Source organism: Cyprinodon tularosa, unplaced genomic scaffold (genome assembly GCF_016077235.1).
Source record: "Cyprinodon tularosa strain WSP-4 unplaced genomic scaffold, ASM1607723v1 ctg539, whole genome shotgun sequence".
Taxonomy (NCBI): domain Eukaryota; kingdom Metazoa; phylum Chordata; class Actinopteri; order Cyprinodontiformes; family Cyprinodontidae; genus Cyprinodon; species Cyprinodon tularosa.
In genome coordinates, this window is record NW_024039273.1 from 966,893 (window position 1) to 991,622 (window position 24,730).

The following is a 24,730-nucleotide window of genomic DNA, read 5'->3' on the forward strand; positions in this document are numbered from 1 at the left end:
GCTAGGCAAACAACAAATAGATGCATTTCAGATTTTTTTCATTATATTAGATTAATCAGGATTTGAATCTTATTTTGGTTTTGTTGATTTTGTTTTGTTCAGTATAAGTAAGAAGGAGAAGAAGAAGACAAAGACTAATCAACCCCAAACAGGAGGGAGGAGGTAAACATAAGGAAGAGACCCTGAGAAAAAAAAAAAAAAAAAGTTTACTTAGTTTTATATTTTATTTAATTATAATATGAGGGAAAAAAAATTCTGAATTCTGACAGCTAACAAACATGTTAGCATCAAGCCATAGTCATGTCTATGAGACTAGCTCTCTGGTTTTAATCATCTTCTGCTCTTCCATGAAATAGCATCAGCAGGGACGGAAAAAGTCGCTTAATTCCTTCATTTTCCACCAATATGTTCCTGTTCCTCCCAAACAACTTACATCTTTGTCAGTGAATCTGAGCGCTCGACATCTCTGCCTTCATGGTGCCCATCGACATTAAGAGTTTAAAGTCAGAATTCCGAGAAAACAGTTAGAATTATGAGATTAAAGTCAGAATTCTGACTTTTTTCTCGTATTATACTGAAATAAAATTTAAAAATCAATTAACTTTTTGTAATTTTTTCAGTGGCCCTCATCGTCTTCCATATAATCATAAATAAGAACCGGTCACCAGTTTAAATGGAACTCTTTAAGATGGGGAAACTTCTTACTGGTTTTTCTAGTTGCTGTGATAATGTAGAAACAATGGAACAGGTTTTATTAGTTGTAGAAAATATGCAAATCAAAAGAACATTATTGAAAACAGAATTACGTTTTAATGGGGAGTTGAAGTTTGAGAATGTGGTTGAAAAGCTAAAAGTTTTTAGGGAAAGAAGATTTTTCGTTTTAAAAACAATCCGGAGACATATTAGGATCCACTAGATGGCAGCAGTGTGACATTAATGGATGCAAGCTGCCGTAAAAAACCTAAAGAAGAAGAAGAACTGACCAACCCCAGCGTTTAGTTTCCTAGGCAACGCCAGGGGGAGGGGCCTATTTGCCAGGCGACTAACTCTGCCACATCACAACATCCAGAGATCGATCAGAGGCAGCTTCAAACAGGTACCGTTACGACCAGCAGGGACGGTTTTCTAGAAGGTTTTGTAGCTAAACCACCGAATGAAAGCGATTCCAATTTTACAAAGAAGAGCAGTTTGGGATTAAACTTAATCTAGCGTCCTGTTAGCTAGTGTACAGCTAGCTTAGTGAAGCTAACTAGCTGAGAAGTTTGAGCAAAGAGGAACAAAAACCTCTGAAAGGTTTGGCGAAAGCAGCGGTTTCTAAGTGCGGGTTGATTTCTGTGTCCTTGCAGGAAAAGGAACGTTTATTTTTATAAACCTGCGATCTGAATTAGGAGAATCTGAGGAGAAAGGCTGGATGTAAACAATGATAATGTAATTTCTTGATTATTCCCAGGATCATTAGCTACCTGCCACCTGATTAGCATTGCTAACAGACACTGAGTGTCTTCCTCTCATTAGCAGGATGTTTGTTCTGCAGACATGAAGCAGCTTTAGCAGCTTCACTGCCTCTGATCACAGCTGGGCAGAGTTTTCAACTGTTTTCAACATTTTTTTTTTATCTCCAGTTAAAGTAGAAAATACTCCAGAAATGACCAAAGCAAAAATAATAAAATAAGTCTATTTAAGGATTAAATAGTTGTTGGATGACAGCATCTGGTTCAGCTTTAGAGGTCCAGAAAGACTTTATCTGTAGGTTCTGGTATTTTAAATACATATAGAATAAAAATAAAAGACATAATTACAAATGAACAAATTCAGTCTGTGTCTTTTTCAAGATAAAACCTCTGAAGTTATTCCTTACATGGAGAATGATGTTAGGAGAAGGAGTGTATTTACTGTTTACTGCATATTCAGAGAGAAACCAGGAGTTTAACTCCAGGAGGAGAAGCTAAACTTCACCAGAATATTAAACAAACACAGAGGCCTTAAAAGTATTCATGTTTATTACTCCAGTATAAATCCTGCTGTTTGAAAACAATTTTATACACTGCAAAAAAGATCTAGAAATAGGTAAAACTGTTTTAAATTTAGTGTTTTTCCCCGTAATTTAAGGAGGTAAATAAGATGATTGACCAATGGAATTAATATATTTTACTGTTAAAATAAGATAATTCAATAATATGCATTTGAAATAAAACAATAAAAATGTTGTTTTTCTTCTTTTAAATGTAAATTGTCTTGTTTCATTGGCAAAGTGTCTCATTTACCTCCTCAATTCAAATGCCTGGAGATGACATGATGTGAGTTGTCGCTATAGATATAAAATGAATAGAATTGACCCACTGGTTAAACTGGTCAAACCGAGAGTAAACTATTAAACACAGTCTGTAATATCCATGCAGCCCAGGATAAAAAGCATCTGCATCTTTGTGTTTTCAGAGCCTTTGAGCTGGAGGTTGGTTTCTCTTCCTCCCTCCTGGTTCTGCTGGTGTTACCCGAACAGGCCGGCGGCCATGGCGAAGGACCCTCTGGCAGAGGCAGGCTTTTATTTTGATGAACTCAACAAGCTGCGGGTGCTTGAGCCTGACGTCAGCCAGAAGACTACGGAGCTGAAAGAAGAGTGCAAAGAGTTCGTGGACAGTAAGCTGCTCCTATCTGATTTATTTTCTCCCTTTTTTAACAGCAACCAAAGCTAACATGATGTTCAAACGTCTGTCTGCAGAAATCGGCCAGTTTCAAAAGATTGTCGACGGTCTGATAGAAATGGTTGATGAACTGGCAAAAGAAGCAGAAACTGAGAAAATGAAGGTGAGGTGAAATAGAAGAGTCGGGGTCATAATCTTTACCACATTTTGCAGGGATTTTTGAACAACGCAAAGCGGCGCATCAGTGTGGAGCGGGAGGATAGATGCTTACACAAATCAAGACCTTCAAAAGCGTTAGCATGTGCATTTATTTCCATCTCTGATCCCGCTAAATCCAAACCAACACGATCAGCTGTCACCAAACTCTGGGACAGAACAGCTAAGATCAAATGAAACCAAAGTAGGCGATTTGTTTCTAATCATCTCATTAAAGCCATTTGGTTTTAAAGGAAAAGTCCAGTCAGCCAGGAATAATCAATGGATCGTTATTTAGCCTATACCTAAAACTAATATGTTTGCTGTGATTTAATACATTTAGTGTTAATCAGTAAAAAAATTAAGATAGTAACTTTCGTCGTGATCACTGATTCTGGGAGCGGCCATTTTTGCCCAAATGTAGTAGCCCCTCCCTCCTGCCATCTCCCAGCAGTGACGTCACGGTGCGGTAAGCCTAGCGCCATTCTCCCCGCTTTCCAAGCTAAATCAATGGGAACAACTAGACACATCTGCAATCAACAACAATTATTGAAGATTTCCAGAGGACTTCACCATTGAAATTCACCAGAGCTATAGTGAAACTGACAATGCCCACGTGCATGGCAGCTGGATGCTGGAATACATCGGGTAAAAGTGGAAAAAAAGAGTTATTCCACCTTTCTGATTCCTGATCCTCCACGGACGGGTTGGTCGTTGGATCGCCAACTTGAAGAGGGAGGATTTGCCATCGAACTTCTGGCCAGAGAAAAAACCCGTAATATGTAGCCAACATTTGGAAGAAGAATGTTTTCAAGATGACTTGGATAATAGCGCGTTGTGACAAACACCAGATACAGCACTGGGACTTGATCAACAGCCGATACCGCACCGTGACGTCACTAACCAGTAGGTGGCAGTAGTGTTCTTTGACAAACATGGATGCCTCCAGTAAAGCACATTCACATGAAAATTACTCTGAATTAAAAACACTGATCATTTATTGAACAGGATGGAATCATTTCAGATTTAAAGAACTTTCAGAAGTTTGAATTCTGAATATGAGCGACTTTTCCTTTAATTAATTTTATGTCCGGGTATCACTATTCAGATGTCTGTGAAACATCCTAAAACACACAGTTGATTTTCCTGCCACTATAATAATTTTCTGCTCTGTGAAATACTGTTGGATGTTTCTGCGTGATAAAATGTGGAACAATTTTTCCCTGATGACATTTACGATTAAAGTGAAATAATTATTCCTTTCTAATCCACTTTCAGGCAATCGGAGCCAGAAATCTGCTGAAGTCGGTGGCAAAACAAAGAGAAGCTCAGCAGCAGCAGCTTCAGGCGCTAATAGCAGAAAAGAAAATGCAACTTGAGAGGTAAGAGAGCAACAGAAACTGTGATTAGTTCTGATGTGGCGCTAAAATGACGTCAGTTTTCCTTTGTTTTGTCCCACTTGAATGTTTCAGATTAAAAGGATTTGACTATAAGTCAAAGATAACCTGATCATAAAAAATATGGAGGCAATATTCTTCGATTGTTTATTTTTCAACGTTCGTTTTTTCCCCTTTTCTACAGATTATTTGTTATTTTATTTATTTCTCTTTTGAAATGGCGTTTTCCAGATCACATTCCCGTCACTTCCGGGGGGCGGGCCTTGAAGACGCACTTCTATTGGTCTGCTAAACGTAGTGACATTTCTGTTGGTGCAGAGCGAGGGTTTTTACTGGGCCTAAAGTAAAGAAAATGTGATCTGGAAAAGAGAAAAAGAAGTTTAAAAAAAATAAAATGAAAAATAAAAGTTACACCATTTCTTTGATTAATAAAAAAATATTTCTGGTTTACATTTCTTTAAAAAAAAATCCATTTCCAAAACATATTTCTGTAAAATAATGGAACAAAATTCCCTCCATATATAAAACACCCAAACATCTTCACACCTACACTGCAAAAACTATCTAGAAATAAGCAAACATTTCATAAATTAAATGTATCTACCCTTAATTCAGAATAGAATTCAACTTTATTGTCATTATACTGTCACAAGGTCAAAGCAGCAAAATGTAGTTTGCATCTATCCAGAAATGCTACAGGTGTGCTATAATTTAAGTAAATAGGATGATTTGCCAATGAAATTAGTATTTTTACTGTTAAAATAAGATGATTAGATAATATCCGCTCAAAATAAGACAATGCAAATGTTTTTTCTTTTTTCTTTTAAATGTAAATAGTCTTGTTCCATTAGAAAAGTGTCTCACATTCCTCCTCAATTTAAGAAAAATGACTTATTTACAATTGCAGTCTGTTATTTTAAAGTCGTAGGGAAATCATATTTAACCCTATAATGCCAAATGTATCGTATTTGATACATACGGTTTCTGAAATGTTTTGCGTCTGACTCCTTTTGCATAATTTAATGGTAAAAACTTTGCTCAAAATCCTATTGTACACAATCAGATATAGCTGATAACAGCCAGTAGAAGACTACATATCGCATAGTAATAAATTATTAATATCAAAATTCTATTTCTGTGTTTTCTTTTTACATATTTTGTTAAAAGGCCAAATAAGGACTTCAAACCAAAAAAAAGTAATTTTCTGTTTTGTTTCATTCTTGGATCGGGCTTTAAAGGGTTAAATTTAAAATCCTTCTGGCTTAAACATGCATATAATATGTACTTCTTATCAGACGATATTGTTCCAAAAGTTAGAAAATGTCTACTTAAAAAAAAATCCTGTCTTAAAATCAGTGTTTTTTTATCTTCTGCAGGCCAGTTAGTTCTACGTCAGACTGAACAGCTAAATTCAGCCTATCATATATCAACGGAAATAAAGAAAATAAAGGTTTGGTTTTAGGATAGATACTAACATCTTGAAGAATGTTGGATGAGCAGCTACATAAGAAGATTGATTAAAGGGTTTAAAAGTTGAAGTAATGTGAAATATGGACAGAAAATTAATACAGAAACAAGCGAAACTTGGTAGTGTTAGAAATGAGCAGAAAAAAAGCTTGATTGCCTTCCTGAAAATAGAGGAATCAGAGAGAAGCAAATAGCAGAAACAGGCTGATTATAAACGAGAAAAAAAACAAACTCTTAAGTTTAGAAATGCAACACGTTCCACATGCAACACTATATGAGCTAATATGCGTGTAGACTGAGAGGACAGGACAGAAAACCATATGAATAACACTATAATAGATACAACCCAGCTGCACTGTTAAATTCCTTCAATATGGCGCCAGAAGGACCTGAAGACGTTTCACACCAAGTTTCATTAAAAGGCTTGGGAGACGCATCCATTTTAAAACATGTTAAGCCACGGTCTCCCTTTTCAACCCTTGGTATATTCTTGCCTTATATGCAGGCGGGGGGAAGCATACCGTCACCGGGTCGGGTCGGTTTGGGTCGCCCCACGCCCCCCCACCCATCCTCCTTTTCTGAAAATGTAAAATTTGAAAAAAAACTTGTGTTAAACTCTGTGTAATATAATCAAAAACCATAATAGATACAGAAATAATGTTTAGACCTTGGAAATCAGCAGGCTTTCATTAACCCTATAATGCCAAATGTATCATATTTGATACATACGGTTTCTGAAATGTTTTGCGTCTGACACTTTTTGCATAATTTAGTGGTAAAAACTTTGCTCAAAATCCTATTGTACACAATCAGATATACCTGATAACAGAGGGCAGAAGACTACAGAAAAAAATAATCTTGACTCATCGCATAGTAATAAATTATTAATATCAAAAATGTATTTCTGTTTTTTCTTTTTACTTATTTTATTAGAAGGGCAAATAAGGACTTCAAACCAAAAAAAAAAGTAATTTTCTATTTTGTTCGGGCTTTAAAGGGTTAACAAATCTGCCAACTTTCATGTTTATGTTTCTTTCCATAACGTAACTATATAAACTTAACAGAACCTCAGTGGAACACGACTTTGTTTTATTCAACATTTTTTCCATAACACAGTGAGATCAATGCGCTGATACCATATTCAGTGTTCTTCCACATCGATCACAAAATAGTACCATTGAACGATGTATCGTTTTATCACATACATAAGACGACCAAAAACCCTGTTCCCATGGCGACGATGTAAAAATATGGAAAGTTTTGAAAGATTTCAGTCTGAGGCTTTTTATCAGAATCAATGTTTTTAATATCAAACAAGTCAGTTAAACAGCGTAACCATAAATGATATAAAAAGAAGTGCTTCACTGTGAGAGCTTGAAGGCTCTGAGGATGTTCTATACCAAGTTTCTTGTTTGTACATCAAACCGTTAAGAAATGGCGGCGATACGAAAATATGTGCCGGCTGTGATTTTTGGAAAATCTCCAATTGGATTTCTATTAAACATCCACCTCGTTTTGGGAAATTCTCACCTATTTTCTATGGTCAAATGGAAGCAAATAACTTAGGAAATTACATATGCAGTACATTATTTGAAAGCTAACAACCTTTAGTTTCTGAATATGTAAATTAAAATTGTGTGAGTGGAACACAGAGCAACCTGCATCAGTTCAAACATGACTCAAAGTTTTTTTTTATTCTTGGAAATGATAGGTCTTTTTTCAACAGCAGTAATAAAGACATGCTTGAGAAAAGGCAGCTCTTATTGTATTACATTTGTTCTACATCATGTCAGCCACAAATGCAGAAAATGTCGGACCTCTAGCTGCAACAGTTCCAGAGCTGATGGGTTTTGAACCTTTTGTGTCACCAGCGTCTCCAAATGTGCCAAATGCTTTTACTATCTGACCCATAGAATAACACTGAAGCATTTTAATGGCCACAAAACATTTATGAAGCAAGTGTTGTGATTTTATGTTCTTTTAAACTCCCAGCCAGCTGGGAGTTTATGTTTCTGATACTTTAAGATGTTTATTGTCCTCCCCAGTAGGGGTGGTAAAATATCTTATTTAATCAGATATTATTTTAGCTGTTATATATTGTTTATGACATACAGTCCTACTAACTGTGTGTTAGAAGAACAATAAATGAAAGAGTGATTCGAGCACTAATCACGGTCAAACAGTTATTTCTGCAGATACATGGAATAAATTCACCACAACTTCTGTTCAAAATATAATATCTTAACTTTCTCCTCCTGATTTTTGATCAGGACCTGTCATTTAAATCCCAGATCAAAGAGGTTTCTAGAATTTCCTTCTTTCATCTGAGGAATATTGCAGAAATGAGCAATCTCCTGTCCAGGGGTGATGCTGAGAAACTAGTCCATGCATTTGTTACTTCAAGGCTGGACTATTGTAATTCTTTACTATCAGGAAGTCCACAAACTGTAGTTAAAAGCCTTCAGCTGATCCAAAATGCTGCAGCCAGAGTTCTGATGAAAAATGAAAAAGAGAGATCATATCTCTCTGTTACCGTTAGTTAAAAAACTAAGAAAATGAAATCTAAGGACGTTATGATCCAGAATAGTAGAAAAAAAATTCCTTTAATAGAGTAGAGCAGTAAAGCTTCTGACTTTAATAGTTTTACTTTCATTACTTTTACTTTTATACTTTAAGTCATTTTAAATATGCTACTTTTGAGGGATTGCTGAAGAGTCAATGAGTCGATGCAATCAGCTGATTTTCCTTAGATAAAAAACTTTGAATCAATCTGACTGGATGATCTGGTGAACTGGAAAGTGACCTGAGATGACATGATGTGAACTGGAGCTATAGAAATAAACTGAATAGAACTCGACTACTTTTACACTTTAACTGGAGTAAAAAGCTGAAGTTGATCCTCTAACTTCTACAAACGTGTTTTTAAACAGCAGGATTTAAACATAAATACTTTGACTCCTCGTGTGGAGACTCGTCATGGTCATAGTCATTCCAAAAAAGTTCAAATCAATCCACTGGACTTTGTTTCCAAGATTGAAGACATTTCTCTTCCATCCAGGAAGCTTTTTAATTCAAAATGTCAGAAATAGCGTTTAGTTCCAGGTTTTATCCAGCAGCCCAACAAAGCCTGGTTTTAATTTAGAAAACATGCAGATAGAAACGGATGAACGGGTCCCCCCCTTTGGAATGGGGGTCGTTTGGCTTCTTTGTTAGCCTGCAATGCCCCATACCTGTCTATGTCTCTGAAAGGGGGGGTCGTTAGAGGGAATTGCTGGCCTGGCTGGCGTTATAAAAGCTGTTTTTGAAAGCTTAAAACGGTAGAAGTCTGTTTTTGACAGACCTAGATTCAGATCCGTTCCCTAAACTCTGTTTTAGCATCCAGACGTTCTGCTGTGCTAAACATCAAACCGTTTCACAGCAGCGTTCACTTTAAATGGTCGACATGTTGGATATCTGTGTTCATGCTGTCAGATCTATTGAAGAGATTTTATGATTCTACAAATTCAACAGTAATCAAGGAAAATTGGATTTATTTCTTTTTAGCTAATTTTGTGTTTAACTCAGAATTGAACCCGTGTGCTGATCTACAGACGTCTTTCTGGGTCTGCTTGTTTTTCTGACTCAGGTATCGAGTGGAGTACGAAGCCCTGTCCAAAGTGGAGTCTGAGCAGAACGAGTTCATCGACCAGTTCGTTCTGCAGAAATGACGCGGACCACCAAACGCCTCCAGAGTGCCTGAACAGAGCGACTTCCTGCTGCCGCTGTAGCGTCTTCTCCCTGGCATTCGCTAAGCTGCAGCCTGGACAGGAAACACCCCCCCCCCCCCCACCCGTTTACAGCGCCTGTCTCAGACACATCTGGGTGGGAAACAGGCAGCTGCAGCAACCAGGGAGAAACTCCAGGGCGAACCAAACAGCTCAGCATCCACCACAGGAGCTATTTATACAAAGAAAACCTATTTATAACAAGTATTATTTATACTGAAAGACTGCTGTTTATCTACTTTTATGAGCTTTTCTATCAGCTTAAATGTTTTCTGTATTTGCATGTATCTGCATATAGGTTTAAAACTAAACGTTTTCCTTCGATCGGCATAAAAACAGTCTTTGTCTCATCGCTGTTATTCTAATAATTCAGATCCAAACGGTTCTGCTTGCAAACGGTAGCAGAAATACAACTCAACCATTTTCCTCATTCATGTCATTTTCATCATGGTTGAAATAAAGATTTTTAAAACTTTCACCATGTAATGTTTTAAAGAATCCATAAAAATCTTCCACCTATTTGGAAAGCAGATGATTTTTTTTAGCCATTATTAACGCAGTAAAGCTGTAAATAACAGAGTGCGCTCCTTTAGATAGCCCACACTGCAGAACCACCTAGAAATAATAATAAGTATAAATGTCCTAAATTAAGTGGATTTCCCCTTAATTTAAGCAGGTAAATAAGATGATCTGCCAATGAAATTAGTATTTTTACTGTTAAATAAGATAATATGCACTTCAATCAAGACAATGCAATTGTATTTTTATTTTAAATGTTTTTATTTTATTTTAAAATGATCTTTTTCCATTGGCAAAGTGTTTTACCTCCTCAATAAATAAATAAATCACGTAATAAAAAAAAAAGACTTAATTAGATTTACATTTTTTACAGAGTATTAATAGCTACAGAATACTGCCACCTGCTGGACATTTAAAATCACTACAGACTGACTGATCTGATGACCAATGATACGATTTAATGATTTAATCCATTGTTTGCTATGATGGATTATTTCATATCTTTGTTTAAATTGAAAAAAATGTTTGATATTTTAGAAGCAATCCATAAAGTGGGAAGAAGTGAATAAGGATGTTTGTGGACTGGAATTTATTTATTTAAAATAATAACTAGAACAGCAAACAGTTTGAATTCAGATAATTTGACTGATAACTGAGAGGAGCAGGATGACATCACCAGAAAATTAAAATGCATATGAGATGGAAATGTTTCCATTCAGCTGAAACCTTCGGGCGGCTCCATATTACTGATTAAATTGATGAGAAAACACCAAATATCAGAGATAATCTTAGCAGATGTGGTTAGAAACCCCGTCCTGTGCGTCAGTCAGCTCCTGTTTCGGCCACCTGACTTTCTGGAAACGCTAAACGCACCGACGCCGGGTTTAGCTGTTAGAGCCGGACGCGTGCGGCGGCGCATCAGTGCTGCTGGACCCATCGCTGTGGTGGACTGAGCTGGGTCCTTAACCTGGACCAGTCCAAACACCACAGACGTCACAGAGCTGAAATAATTAACATCCAACTTCATGACTCACATGGTTTATTGGAAACAAAGCAGCAATATTTACACGCTGTCCTGCTGTGAGATGGAGCCTACTTCTTCTTGGTATACTGCAAATAAACAAATAGGACTTTAAAACAAAGAGGTTTAAAAAACAAACAAGACGACGGTTTTCTGTGAGTCTCTTACTTTGTCTAAAATCCACTCGGCATCTTTGACGGCCCTCTGGATCATCATCTGGATCCTCTCGGGGTCGTCTTCATCCGAGTGGCTGTTGTAACCCTGGAAGCAAACAGAGGAGACAGAATTATTCTGCTGATGACCACTGATCAGCTAGAAGCTTCTGGGCCAAAGAAATGTCAAACACTGAGAAGAAGAGAGTGAAAAATATTCAGAAAAGCTGGAAAAAAACACCCTGACCAACAGGCACCACCCACAGAGCTACGCAGGGCTTCCTTCTCCACATCTTCAGCCCTGATCCGTCTGCTGGGCCCCTTGGTCTCTGTGATGCTGATTGTTCTGCTTTAGATCAAGATGCAGAATAACTGCACTGCAAAAAAAACAGCTAAAAATAAGTCAACAATTCTTAAAGTTAGTGTATTTACCTTTAATTTGAGCAGGTAAATAAGATGATTTGCCAATGTGTCTCTGCTTCTGTCTCCTTGAACCCCAGTGGGCCTCAGCAGATGGCCGCTCACACTGAGCCTGGTTCTGCTGGAGGTTTCTTCCTGTTCAAAGGGAGTTTTTCCTCTCCACTGTCGCTACAAGCATGCTTAGTGTGAGAGATTGCTGAAGAGTCAATGAGTCGATGCAATCAGCTGGTTTTCCTTAGATAGAAAACTTTGAATCAATCTGACTGGATGATCTGGTGAACTGGAAAGTGACCTGAGATGACATGATGTGAATTGGAGCTATAGAAATAAACTGAATAGAATGGAATGAGTATATTTACTCTTAAAATAAGACATGCACTTGAAATAGGACAATGTATTTTCTTTTCTTATTTGAAATGTAAAGTTTCTAGTGGTCAGTGTGCTAGGTGGAAATGTTATTTAGGCACAGTGGTTCCAAAAGTGCCAAAATGCATTTTTTCCCTCATAAAAACGGAATCTGGTCAGATAAATATTAAATTCAAATATTATAAATTCACATCATGTCATGTTGTCCATTTCTATAAATAGATAAACATGAGCAGGGGGCAGTTGGGCTCTGTACCGGGCCCGGTACAGGGCCAATGGAACAAAATAATTTACATTTAAAATAGTAAAAACAATGGCATTGACTTATTTAAAATGCATATTATCTAATTATCTTATTTTAAGAGTAAAAATACTCATTTCATTGGCAGATCATCCTATTTACCTGCACAAATTAAGGCGAAATCCACTTAATTTAGGACATTTTTACTTATTTCTAGATGTTTTTTCCAGTGCAGATTAAAGTACAAACAGCTGGACTCTGTTTGCTTTTCAGACATCTGGATCTTATCAGCTTCTAAAACTCAGGATTCAGTTTTCTTTAAGGATAACAGAGTAAAGGGGCTCAAACCAGATAAAAAACAGGCTGTAAACACAATGAGCTACTTTAAGCTGCTCTGTCACATTACAACCCAATAAAATTCAGGAATCTGTCTGACAGAGTGAATCAAATGCTCGGCTGAGTCAGCCTGATCCACCTGGCCTGAAGCCGCACGGCGCTCACCTGTCGTATGGCGTGTCGATAGTGCTGCTGCATGGCGGTGGACGGGAGCTGCCTGCAGCATCTCAGCAGGTATCGATAGAGCTGCAGCGGCGTTTGGATCAGCTCCACTGAGCGCGGCGCCATTTCTGCTACCAGTAGAGGAGAGCGCTGCGGACATCATTAACGGGGAAACTGTCAGAGGAAAGAGTTTCTATGTTTTCTAGATTTTAGACTAAGCTGATCGGAAGAACCACCGGTTCTATCGGATGGAGCTCTTTAAGGTCTGCATTTTAAAAATTACTTAATTCAAATTGACATTTCTTCTAATCAGGCTGCAAGTTTGCTGATGAAATCTATATGTTTAGATGTTTTTTTCTTTTTTAAAGCAAACAAACCAACAGATTCATCAGATTTCTTTTTACTGAACTATCAGGAGCCTTAAATTAAAAATAGCACAAATTTCTACTCTATTAAAAACGTAAAGTAAAAATAAAGTAAAAGTAATAATAAATCATATAAAATAGATAAATTAACATACTGACCACTGGGTTAACATAATGTTAACTATTTAACAGTAGTTTGGTTTAACAGCTCATCCACATCCTGCCCATAATAGAACCAACATATCAACACCTCTTTATCATTTTATCTCCATGTTGTTTAGTTCAGGTGAAAATTTTAAAAAGCAATAAACTAATTTTCTGCAGAGTTCGAATTAAATAAACTGGAAGATGTGAAAATGAGAGATTCTAGATTTTAGAAACAGTCTGATTGCTGCAGTTTAAATGTTCTGATCAGGGTCAGTCAGTCAGTCAGTCAGTCAGTCATTATAGATGCAGGGTCAGTCAGTCAGTCAGTCAGTCAGTCAGTCATTATAGATGCAGGGTCAGTCAGTCAGTCAGTCATTATAGATGCAGGGTCAGTCAGTAAGTCAGTCAGTCATTATAGATGCAGGGTCAGTCAGTCAGTCAGTCAGTCATTATAGATGCAGGGTCAGTCAGTCATTATAGATGCAGGGTCAGTCAGTCAGTCAGTATAGATGCAGGGTCAGTCAGTCAGTCATTATAGATGCAGGGTCAGTCAGTCAGTCATTATAGATGCAGGGTCAGTCAGTCAGTCATTATAGATGCAGGGTCAGTCAGTCAGTCATTATAGATGCAGGGTCAGTCAGTCAGTCATTATAGATGCAGGGTCAGTCAGTCAGTCATTATAGATGCAGGGTCAGTCAGTCAGTCATTATAGATGCAGGGTCAGTCAGTCAGTCATTATAGATGCAGGGTCAGTCAGTCAGTCATTATAGATGCAGGGTCAGTCAGTCAGTCAGTATAGATGCAGGGTCAGTCAGTCAGTCATTATAGATGCAGGGTCAGTCAGTCAGTCATTATAGATGCAGGGTCAGTCAGTCAGTCATTATAGATGCAGGGTCAGTCAGTCAGTCATTATAGATGCAGGGTCAGTCAGTCAGTCATTATAGATGCAGGGTCAGTCAGTCAGTCAGTCAGTATAGATGCAGGGTCAGTCAGTCAGTCAGTATAGATGCAGGGTCAGTCAGTCAGTCAGTCAGTATAGATGCAGGGTCAGTCAGTCAGTCATTATAGATGCAGGGGCGTCAGTCCCGTCAGTCAGTCAGTCAGTCAGTATAGATGCAGGGTCAGTATCATCAGTCAAAATTTTAGATGCAGGGTCAGTCATCAGTCAGTCAGTCATTTAGATCAGGGGCAGTCAGTCTTATAATGCAGGTTTAGTCAGCATCATCTTATAGATGCAGGGGCAGTCATCATCGTCAATAGTTTCAGGGTCATCAGTCATCATTTTAGATGCAGGGTCATCAGTCCGTCCCCAGTATAGATGCGGGTCGTCATCAGTCAGTCAGTATAGATGCAGGGGCATCATCAGCTTTAAGATGCAGGCGCAGAATCTCAGTTTTAAGCCTCAGTCCCCAAGTCAATTTTGATGCAGGGTCTTTAGTCAGCGCCCCTCGTAATAATAGGGCAGTCCAGAGGGCATAGACGGGGGGCCCCATCCGTCATTAAGAGGGGCACGATATAGATCGGGGAGTCAAATCAGAGTCAGTCAGTCATTTTTGGGGGGGTATCCCCCAAGTAAATCTCATCCCCTCAGTATAGATCAGGTCAGCGCAGTCAATTAGTCACAATGATGGGGTTTAGTCGTCAGTATCTGGGGCTTCATTCAATAGAGCAGGGTCAGCATCAGTCAGTCAATATAGAGCAGGGGAGCATCCAGTCAGTAAGAAGGTCAGCGTCAGTCTTTAGGCAGGGGGATCAGTCATCGTCTCTTAGAGCAGGGTCAGTCCCAGTCCCTTTTAATGCAGGGTCAGGGAGCAGGTCGTCAGTAATAATCGGGTCTAAATCAGTCAGTCATATAGATGCGGTCAGTCAGTCAGTCAGTCATATAGATCAGGGTCGTCAGTCATATAGATGCAGGGTCTCGTCAGTCTCAGTCAGTCATTTAGATGCCCGGGGGCAGCAGTCGTCAGCATTAAAAGCAGGGTCAGTCACAGATTCGGGGGCAGCGTCATTTATAGTCATCAGCCCTTTTATTCAGGGCTCGTCATTAAAGCAGGGAGTCACAGGGCCCCAAGTGCAGGGGCATCGTCTCATTTTAGATGCAGGGTCAGTCAGTCACGGGTGAAGAGCAGGGGTCGTATCAGTCAAAAGTCAGGGTGTCATTTTTCCATATAGATGCAGGGTCAGTCAGCCGTCAGTCAAAACAGGTCGATCATCGACAATTGAGCGGGTTTATCAGTCAGTATAGATGCAGGGGCAGTCCCGTCAATATCGGGTCAGGTCGTCAGTCCCATAGCTAGCAGTCAGTCATCAGTCAGTATAATGAGGGGGAGTCGTCAGTCATCAGTATATAGAGCCGGGAGCCCTCAGTCAGTCCCTATAGATGCAGGTCAAGGGCAAAGTCAGGGGCAGTCAGTCAGGGAAAGAGCAGGGTCAGTCCCGAGTCAGTCATATAGAGACATCAGTCAGTCAGTCATATAAATGCAGGGGAGTCAGTCATAGTATAAATGCGGGGCAGTCAGTCAGTCAGTCAGTATAAAAAGCAGGGGCAGTCAGTCAGGGTCGATAAAAGCAGGGTCTGTCGTTCAGTCAGTAAGACACATCAGTCCCCCCGTCAGCATATCAAATCAGTCATTTTCAGATAACCTGTCAGTCAGCATTATAAAATTTTCAGATCAGTCAGTCACGTCAAAAGTACGATCTCCACAGTATAACAGAAGCGAGAGATTAAATGGGGACAGTCGTATAGTCAAGTCATCCTCTCAGTATAAATGCAGGGTCAGTTCAGTAAGTCACAGTAGCAGCATCGTTGATCACCCGTTCAGTAGACAGACTCAGTCACAGATTAAAAAAGGGGGTCTAGTTGAGCGGGGCATCCCCCAGTCAGTATAAATGCAGGGATCGTCAGTCATCAGTATAAAGCAGGGATAGTCAGTCGCAGTAAAAAAATGCAGGGGCAGTCACCGCAGTTAAAATGCGGGGGCAGTCAGTCAGTCCCTCATATAAATGCAGGGTCCCTCAGTTCCCTAAAGAGAGGGGAGTCAGTCTCAGTCATTTTTAAATTTTCAGTCATTTAACGCTAATAAAGAGGGGAATCCCTCATCATCATAAAATTCGTCTCAGTTTTCAGTAGGGCAGTTCAGGGTATAAACATGCAGTCAGTAAAACACATGACAGCTCATATAAAATTTGGGGATGCACGGATCAGGAGCGTCAGTCAGTTTTATAATGAACATCTTGATCGGGGTATTAGTCAGTTTTACATTTTTTCCCGGGTCCCAGCGTATAATAGGGGGCAGATAAATGTAGGGTACGCTCAGATAATGCGGCGTCTCAGTCAGTCATTTTTGTGACAGCCAGTACAGTCAGATCAGTCATTTTAATCGGGATGCAGTCAGTCATCAGTATAGATGCAGGGATCAGTCAGTCAGTCAAAACAGGGGGTATATATTCAGGGGCGTCAGTCAGTATTTTAAAGAGCAGGGTCAGTCAGTCATCAGTATAAAATGCAGGGTTATCCACAACACCGTAAGACAGGGGGAAGCAGTATAATGGTCAGGGTCACAGTCATCAGTCATCCAGTATAGAACAGGGGAGTCAGTCAGTTAAAAATCAGGGGCCTTATAAATGCCCGGGTTTTAGCATTTTAGTCACATTTTCAGTCAGTATTTTAGAGCGCAGCCGTACAGTATAACTCATCAGTGTCAGTCGTCAGAAGGCGGGGCATCAAGCAATAAGAGGGTTAGCTTAGTCAGTCATTAAGAGGGGACAGCGTCAGTCAGTATAATGCAAAAGCGGTCAGTCAGTTTAAAGCCTCGTCTCATCACAGTATAAATGCAGGGTCAGTCTACAAGGGTTTCAGGGGCAGTCAGTCAGCATCGAAATCAGGTCAGTCAGTCTTAGTGCAGGGCAGGTCACATTTAGTATAAAATGCCATGTCGAGCATTAGTCAGTCAGCTCAGTCATATAAATGAGGGTCCAGTCCAGGGGAGTAAAATGAGGGTGTCAGTCAGTCATCTTAAAACAGGGGGAAGGGGGCAGTCATATAACACGTAGAGCGCAGAGTAAAACACCATAGCAGTCAGCTTGATCAGTCACGTCTCAGTAAATTCCCGTCAGTATATCTTCAAAGTGCAACGTACGTCGAAAAAGCCATTCAGGGGCGCACAGTTTTAAAATGAGGGGGTGGAGTTGTGAGGGTCAGTCCCGTCAACCCGGTCAGAATAAATGCGGGGAAGGCATCAGTTAGATGCAGTCACTAGCAGTAAAGGTCAGTATCCCATTAATGAGACTGCAGGTTAAAGGGTGGAGTGTCGTTCACAATAAATGATCAGTCAGCATTGACTGTCTCGGTGGGGGATGTGCAAGGGGTCTGTCATTTTAAAAGCGGAAATAGGGCGTCATAAAAGCAGGGGATCTAGAGTGATGACTTTTGGTCGATAGTGTCTCATTTTTTTTATAAAAGAGGGGAGTATAGTTGATGAGGGTAGGATCCCTGTAGTTAGATGGGGTAGTAAATATGTATGAAGTAGTTAGTCAGTCATAAAAACAGCTCAGTCAGTCAGTATAAAATGCAGGGGGCAGAGTCAGTATAGTGCAGGGGTTTCAGTCATTCAGTATAGTGCAGGGCAGTCAGTCAGCCCGTTTCAGTCATCATCAGTCATATAGTTCAGTTTAGTCAGTCAGTCCAGTATAGATGCAGGGTCAGTCAGTCCGTCAGTATAGATGCAGGGTTTAGTTTGTCATATAATGCAGGGTCAGTCAGTCAGTCAGTCCATATAAAAGAGGGCATAGTCAGTCAGTCGTATAGATGCAGGATCATTTAGTCATCAGTATAAATCCCGATCAGTCAAAAACCCGTCAGTCATATAAATGCAGGGTCAGTCAGTCAGTCAGTAGTATAATGCAGGGTCAGCAGTCGTCGTCATATAATGCAGGGTCGTCAGTCAGTATAAATCGGTCAGTCCAGTCATTTTTTAGATGCAGGGGGAGTCCAGCATCAGTATAAATGCTCGGAAATCAGTCATCGTCAGTCAGTATAATGCAAAGGGTCAGTCAGTCAGCAGTCAGTAAAAAATGCAGGGTCCCGTCATCATCAGTCAGTAAAATGCAGGTTTAGTCAGTCAGTCATCAGTATAGTGCAATCATCAGTCAGTCATTCAGTATAAGATGCACATCAATTTCAGGGGCGAAATTTCATTTTAGATGCACAGTCATTTAGTCAGTCATTTTAATGCATCATCAGTCAGTCAGTCAGTCATATAGAAAAACATCAGTCCCCGTCAGTCAGTATAAATGCAGGGATCAAAAATTCAGGTCAGTCATCAGTATCAATTCAGGGGGGCAGTCAGTCAGTATAGATGATAGGGGGTTTAGTCAGCAGTCATCTATAAAAGCAGGGGCAGTCAATTTTAAAGGGGCAGAGCACAGTCAGTCAGTAAAATCAGGGTTAGATCAGTCATCGTCAGCCCTGTATAGATCAGGGTCAGTCAGTAGTCTATAGTCAATAGTCAGGGGCAGTCAGTCAGTAAAATGCAGGGTCAGTCAGTCATTTATAGAAATCGGGTCCCTCAGTCAGTCAGTCGGAAAAGTTTTTTAGATCAGGGGCATCAGTCATCAGTATAATGCAAAAGGGCGTCAGTATTGTCAGTCGTATAAAATGAGGGTCAGTCAGGCAGGCCCCGTATAGATGCAGGGGGCAGTTTTAGTCAGTAGTATAAATGCAGGGGTCAGTCAGTCAGTATAATGCAGGGCATCAGTCCCCTATAAATGCAGGGTCGTCAGTCAGTCATCATATAGATGCAGGGTCAGTCGTCAGTATGATGCAGGTCAGTCAGTCATATAAAGAGGGGGCAGTCAGTCACCCCGTCAGTAAAAATGCAGGGGTTTAGTCAGGTTTAGTAATAAATGCAGGGTCAGTCTCATCGTATAAATGCAGGGGGAGTCCCCTGTCAGCAGTTAATGCCGATCAGTCAGTCAGTATAAATGCAGGGTCAGCAGTCGTCAGTCATATAAATGCAGGGGCAGTCAGTCAGCAGTAAAATCAGGGTAGTCATAGTCAGTGTATAAATGCAGGGTCAGTCAGTCATTTCAGGGGTTTTCCCGTTTAGTATAAATGGAGGGGCAGTCAGTCAGTCGTCCCGATAATGCAGGTCAGTCAGTCATCGTCAGTTAAATGCAGGTCATCAGTCAGTCCAGTTAAAAAAAGGGGGGGCATCCCTAAATCAGTCATCAGTCCCGTATAAATGCAGGGTCCGTCAGTCAGTAGCAGTATAGATGCGGGCAGTCAGTCAGTAAGAAGAGGGGAGTCAGTCAGTCAAAGTATAATGCAGGGTCAGTCAGTCAGTCAGTCATATAGATGCAGGGTCTAGTCATCAGGGCAGGGGCAGTCATAAAGATGGCAGGGTCATCATCAAAAAGGGGCAGCAGTCAAGTCATCAGTATAGAGCAGGGTCAGTCAGTCAGTCAGTCAGAAAAATAGGGGAGCAGTCAGTCAGGTCAGGGGCAGCAGTCAGTATAGATGAGGGTCAGTCAGTCAGTCAGTCAGTCAGTATAAAAGCAGGGTCAGTCACAGTCAGTCAGTATAGATCGGGTCAGTCAGTTTAAAATCATATAGATGCAGGGGGCATCAGTCAGTTTTTAGTCATTAATAAAAATGCAGGGTCAGTCAGTCATTAGTATATAGTGCAGGGTCAGTCAGTCAGTCATCAGTCAGATGATGCAGGTCAGTCAGTCAGTTAGTCCAAATATAATGCAGGGTCAGTTTTAGTATAGATGGGAGGGTCAGTCATCAGTCCATATAGATGCGGGGTCAGTCAGTCATCAGTATAGATGCAGGGTCAGTCAGTCCAAAAATCAGGGGCGTTTTAATTATAAATGGGGAGGGCAGTCATTAAGATGCAGGGTCCCAAAATCCAAAAATCCCCAGTCATCATCAGTATAGATGCAGGGTCAGTCTAGTTAAAATCAGGGGCATCAGTCAGTCAGTAAAAAATGCAGGGTCAAGTCCGTAAAAATCAGGGGCAGTCAGTCAGTATAGTGCAGGGTCATCATCTATAAATGCAGGGGTCAAGTCAGTTTCAGGGGCCAAATCAGTCAGTATAGATGCGGGGGTCAGTCAGTCAGTAAGTCAGGGGCAGTCAGTCAGTCATATAGATGCAGGGGCAGTCAGTCAGTCAGTATAGATGCCCGGGTCATCAGTCATCGTCAGAAGTTCAGGGGCATCCATCAGTCAGTATAGATCGGGTCAGTTTCCCGTATAATGCAGGGGCAGTCATCAGTAGTTTAGGGTGGGGCAGTCAGTATAATGCAGGGTCATCAGTCTCAGTAGTATAGATGCAGGGTCAGTCCCTCGTATAGAGCGGGGCAGTCAGTCAGAAAAATGAGGGTCAGTCAGTCAGTCAGTAAAAAGCAGGGGCAGTAGTCAGTCATCAGTATAATGCGGGTTTAGTCATCAGTATAATCAGGGTAGTCAGTCAGTATAATGCAGGGATCAGTCATCAGTATAAATCAGGTCATCAGCAGTCAGTCAGTATAATGCGGGGCAGTCAGTCATCAGTATAATGCAGGGTTTTAGTCAAAGTAGGGGGCATTCAGATATAATGCAGGTCAGTCAGTCAGTATAGATGCAGGGTCGTCAGTCAGTCAGTCAGTATAATGAGGGTCAGTCAGTCAGTCAGCAGTATAAATGCAGGGGTCAGTCTCAGTATTAAAGCAGGTCAGTCAGTCAGTCAGTCAGTATAATGCAGGGGCGTCAGTCAGTCAGTCGTCGTAAAATGCAGGGGCAGTCAGTCAGTATTTTAATCAGGGCAGCAAGTCAGTATAGATCAGGGTCAGTCAGTCCTATAATGCAGGGTCAGCAGTCAGTATAGAGCAGGGTCGTCAGTCAGTCAGTATAATGCAGGGTCAAGTCTCATCAGTATAATGCAGGGCGTCAGGTTAATCAGGGGCAGTCAGTCAGTCAGTCAGTATAGATGCAGGGCCCGTCAGTCAGTCAAATATAATGCAGGGTCATCATCAGTATAGAGAGGGCAGGTCATCAGTCAGTATAGATGCAGGGTTTAGTCATCAGATTCAGGGGTCAGTATAGGATGCAGGGTCAGTCAGTCAGTCAGTCAGTATAGATGCAGGGTCAGTCAGTCAGTATAGATGCAGGGTCAGTCAGTCAGTCAGTCAGTCAGTCAGTCAGTATAGATGCAGGGTCAGTCAGTCAGTCAGTCAGTATAGATGCAGGGTCAGTCAGTCAGTCAGTCAGTATAGATGCAGGGTCAGTCAGTCAGTATAGATGCAGGGTCAGTCAGTCAGTCAGTCATTATAGATGCAGGGTCAGTCAGTCAGTCAGTCATTATAGATGCAGGGTCAGTCAGTCAGTCAGTCAGTCAGTCAGTATAGATGCAGGGTCAGTCAGTCAGTCAGTCAGTATAGATGCAGGGTCAGTCAGTCAGTCAGTCAGTATAGATGCAGGGTCAGTCAGTCAGTCAGTCAGTCAGTATAGATGCAGGGTCAGTCAGTCAGTCAGTCAGTATAGATGCAGGGTCAGTCAGTCAGTCAGTATAGATGCAGGGTCAGTCAGTCAGTCAGTCAGTATAGATGCAGGGTCAGTCAGTCAGTCAGTCAGTATAGATGCAGGGTCAGTCAGTCAGTATAGATGCAGGGTCAGTCAGTCAGTCAGTCAGTATAAATGCAGGGTCAGTCAGTATAGATGCAGGGTCAGTCAGTCAGTCAGTCAGTATAGATGCAGGGTCAGTCAGTCAGTCAGTCAGTATAGATGCAGGGTCAGTCAGTCAGTCAGTCAGTCAGTCAGTATAGATGCAGGGTCAGTCAGTCAGTCAGTCAGTATAAATGCAGGGTCAGTCAGTCAGTCAGTATAGATGCAGGGTCAGTCAGTCAGTCAGTCAGTCAGTCAGTATAGATGCAGGGTCAGTCAGTCAGTCAGTCAGTATAGATGCAGGGTCAGTCAGTCAGTCAGTCAGTATAGATGCAGGGTCAGTCAGTCAGTCAGTCAGTATAAATGCAGGGTCAGTCAGTATAGATGCAGGGTCAGTCAGTCAGTCAGTCAGTATAGATGCAGGGTCAGTCAGTCAGTATAGATGCAGGGTCAGTCAGTCAGTATAGATGCAGGGTCAGTCAGTCAGTCAGTCAGTATAGATGCAGGGTCAGTCAGTCAGTCAGTCAGTATAAATGCAGGGTCAGTCAGTCAGTATAGATGCAGGGTCAGTCAGTCAGTATAGATGCAGGGTCAGTCAGTCAGTCAGTCAGTATAAATGCAGGGTCAGTCAGTCAGTATAGATGCAGGGTCAGTCAGTCAGTCAGTATAGATGCAGGGTCAGTCAGTCAGTATAGATGCAGGGTCAGTCAGTCAGTCAGTCAGTATAAATGCAGGGTCAGTCAGTCAGTATAGATGCAGGGTCAGTCAGTCAGTCAGTCAGTATAGATGCAGGGTCAGTCAGTCAGTCAGTCAGTATAAATGCAGGGTCAGTCAGTCAGTATAGATGCAGGGTCAGTCAGTCAGTCAGTCAGTATAGATGCAGGGTCAGTCAGTCAGTCAGTCAGTATAAATGCAGGGTCAGTCAGTCAGTATAGATGCAGGGTCAGTCAGTCAGTCAGTCAGTATAGATGCAGGGTCAGTCAGTCAGTCAGTCAGTCAGTATAGATGCAGGGTCAGTCAGTCAGTCAGTATAGATGCAGGGTCAGTCAGTCAGTCAGTCAGTATAGATGCAGGGTCAGTCAGTCAGTCAGTCAGTATAGATGCAGGGTCAGTCAGTCAGTCAGTCAGTATAGATGCAGGATTAGTCAGTCAGTCAGTATAGATGCAGGGTCAGTCAGTCAGTATAGATGCAGGGTCAGTCAGTCAGTCAGTCAGTATAAATGCAGGGTCAGTCAGTCAGTCAGTCAGTATAGATGCAGGGTCAGTCAGTCAGTCAGTATAGATGCAGGGTCAGTCAGTCAGTATAGATGCAGGGTCAGTCAGTCAGTCAGTATAAATGCAGGGTCAGTCAGTCAGTCAGTCAGTATAGATGCAGGGTCAGTCAGTCAGTCAGTATAGATGCAGGGTCAGTCAGTCAGTCAGTATAAATGCAGGGTCAGTCAGTCAGTCAGTCAGTATAGATGCAGGGTCAGTCAGTCAGTCAGTCAGTATAGATGCAGGGTCAGTCAGTCAGTATAGATGCAGGGTCAGTCAGTCAGTATAGATGCAGGGTCAGTCAGTCAGTATAGATGCAGGGTCAGTCAGTCAGTCAGTATAGATGCAGGGTCAGTCAGTCAGTCAGTCAGTATAGATGCAGGGTCAGTCAGTCAGTCAGTCAGTATAGCTGCAGGGTCAGTCAGTCAGTCAGTCAGTATAGATGCAGGGTCAGTCAGTCAGTCAGTCAGTATAGATGCAGGGTCAGTCAGTCAGTCAGTCAGTATAGATGCAGGGTCAGTCAGTCAGTATAGATGCAGGGTCAGTCAGTCAGTCAGTCAGTATAGATGCAGGGTCAGTCAGTCAGTCAGTCAGTCAGTCAGTATAGATGCAGGGTCAGTCAGTCAGTCAGTCAGTATAGATGCAGGGTCAGTCAGTCAGTATAGATGCAGGGTCAGTCAGTCTACACAGTTCAGTCATTATATTCTGAGCAGGAACAGAATCTCTCAGCTCATATCTATGCAGGTTCCTCATTACCTCCCAGAAGGCAGATAGAAGATGCTGCGATCAGTTTAGGAGAAAAGTTTTCCTTCTGCTTCCTCCTCGGCTTCTTCTTCTGCTGCTTTTGCTGCTGCTGCTTCTTCTTCTTGTCTTTTATGGCGGTTGGCAAGCAACTTTTTGGTGCATTACCGCCATCTACTGGGATGGAGTGTGGATCAGGATTGAACTCATTCAATATCCTACAACTTATTAATACAAAACTAAACTAAAATGAATAAAAAAAAAAAAAAATAAATAAGATAAACAAAATCCTCTTTCTGTCTATTCAAGAAATCTCAATTATAAGGAAAAACTCTCTGAATTTGAGTCCAAGTATGAAAGGTATTTTAAGTTTACCTTTAATTTATTTATTTGTAATCTATTTATAAATTCATTTGTCTCATTTACATATTTAATGCAAAGCAATATGAGGAGCTCCACTGTTTCCTCTTGAAAAAACAAAAATCCCACCTATTATTTAAACCTGTATGGCCAAACCGTAACCTGATCTCTATTTCCTCCTTTCTGTTCCTTGCTGTTTTTCTCATAATGACAACTTTTGTTTGAATATTATTAAACCAGAGATACTTAAATTCACTTTTTAGGTATCTATACTTTACTCCATTACTTATTTTCTTTCTACTTCTGACTTCTACTCATTACATTTTCACACAAGTATCTGTACTTTCTATTCCTTACATATAAAAAAACAGTTACCACTCGTTACTGTTGGCTTCGGTTTAATGTTTTTAAATCTTTATTTCCCGTCATGTGCTCCATCCAATGCAGATCATTGGCTCCACCCACATCTGGTGAAAACTAGTGTGATTGGATGAGTCATAGAACGCAAACACTCATTGGTTAGCTAAAGGAAATCAT

At 40.9% G+C, this 24,730-nt stretch overlaps 2 protein-coding genes across 5 annotated transcripts; one reads left to right on the forward strand and one right to left on the reverse strand.

Moving 5' to 3' along the window:
• Positions 1 to 980: 980 nt before the first annotated feature.
• Positions 981 to 9,943, forward strand: ift20 (intraflagellar transport 20 homolog (Chlamydomonas)). The gene is made up of 5 exons (XM_038304570.1): positions 981 to 1,096; positions 2,437 to 2,637; positions 2,720 to 2,805; positions 4,116 to 4,219; positions 9,327 to 9,943. The coding sequence occupies exons 2-5, from the start codon at positions 2,511 to 2,513 to the stop codon at positions 9,406 to 9,408; spliced, it is 399 nt and encodes a 132-aa protein (XP_038160498.1). The 5' UTR covers positions 981 to 1,096; positions 2,437 to 2,510; the 3' UTR covers positions 9,409 to 9,943.
• lyrm9 (LYR motif containing 9) lies at positions 4,538 to 23,944 on the reverse strand. 4 transcript variants are annotated; one of them, XR_005282425.1, is made up of 5 exons: positions 23,849 to 23,944; positions 12,686 to 12,832; positions 11,174 to 11,266; positions 11,019 to 11,094; positions 4,538 to 4,593 (listed from the first exon to the last, which is right to left on the reverse strand). XR_005282425.1 is itself a non-coding variant. In XM_038304574.1 (5 exons), the coding sequence occupies exons 2-4, from the start codon at positions 12,806 to 12,808 to the stop codon at positions 11,077 to 11,079; spliced, it is 234 nt and encodes a 77-aa protein (XP_038160502.1). In that variant the 5' UTR covers positions 12,809 to 12,832; positions 23,849 to 23,944; the 3' UTR covers positions 4,575 to 4,593; positions 11,052 to 11,076. The 4 variants fall into 4 exon arrangements, 3 of the variants coding, with proteins under 3 accessions (XP_038160502.1, XP_038160501.1, XP_038160500.1); XM_038304574.1 differs by having other exon boundaries at positions 4,575 to 4,593; positions 11,052 to 11,094; XM_038304573.1 differs by lacking the exon at positions 4,538 to 4,593 and adding an exon at positions 10,581 to 10,951 and having other exon boundaries at positions 11,052 to 11,094.
• Between the last annotated feature and the right edge of the window lie 786 nt (positions 23,945 to 24,730).

Excerpts from the sequence above, each read along its gene's own strand:
- ift20 (XM_038304570.1), top strand. The coding sequence starts at position 2,511 with ATGGCGAAGGACCCTCTGGCAGAGGCAGGCTTTTATTTTGATGAACTC. Across the intron at positions 2,806-4,115 it reads CAGAAACTGAGAAAATGAAG|GCAATCGGAGCCAGAAATCT; the intron begins GTGAGGTGAAAT and ends ATCCACTTTCAG. Across the intron at positions 4,220-9,326 it reads AAGAAAATGCAACTTGAGAG|GTATCGAGTGGAGTACGAAG; the intron begins GTAAGAGAGCAA and ends TTTCTGACTCAG.
- lyrm9 (XM_038304574.1), bottom strand. The coding sequence starts at position 12,808 with ATGGCGCCGCGCTCAGTGGAGCTGATCCAAACGCCGCTGCAGCTCTAT. Across the intron at positions 11,267-12,685 it reads ATCGACACGCCATACGACAG|GGTTACAACAGCCACTCGGA; the intron begins GTGAGCGCCGTG and ends GTTTGCTTCCAG.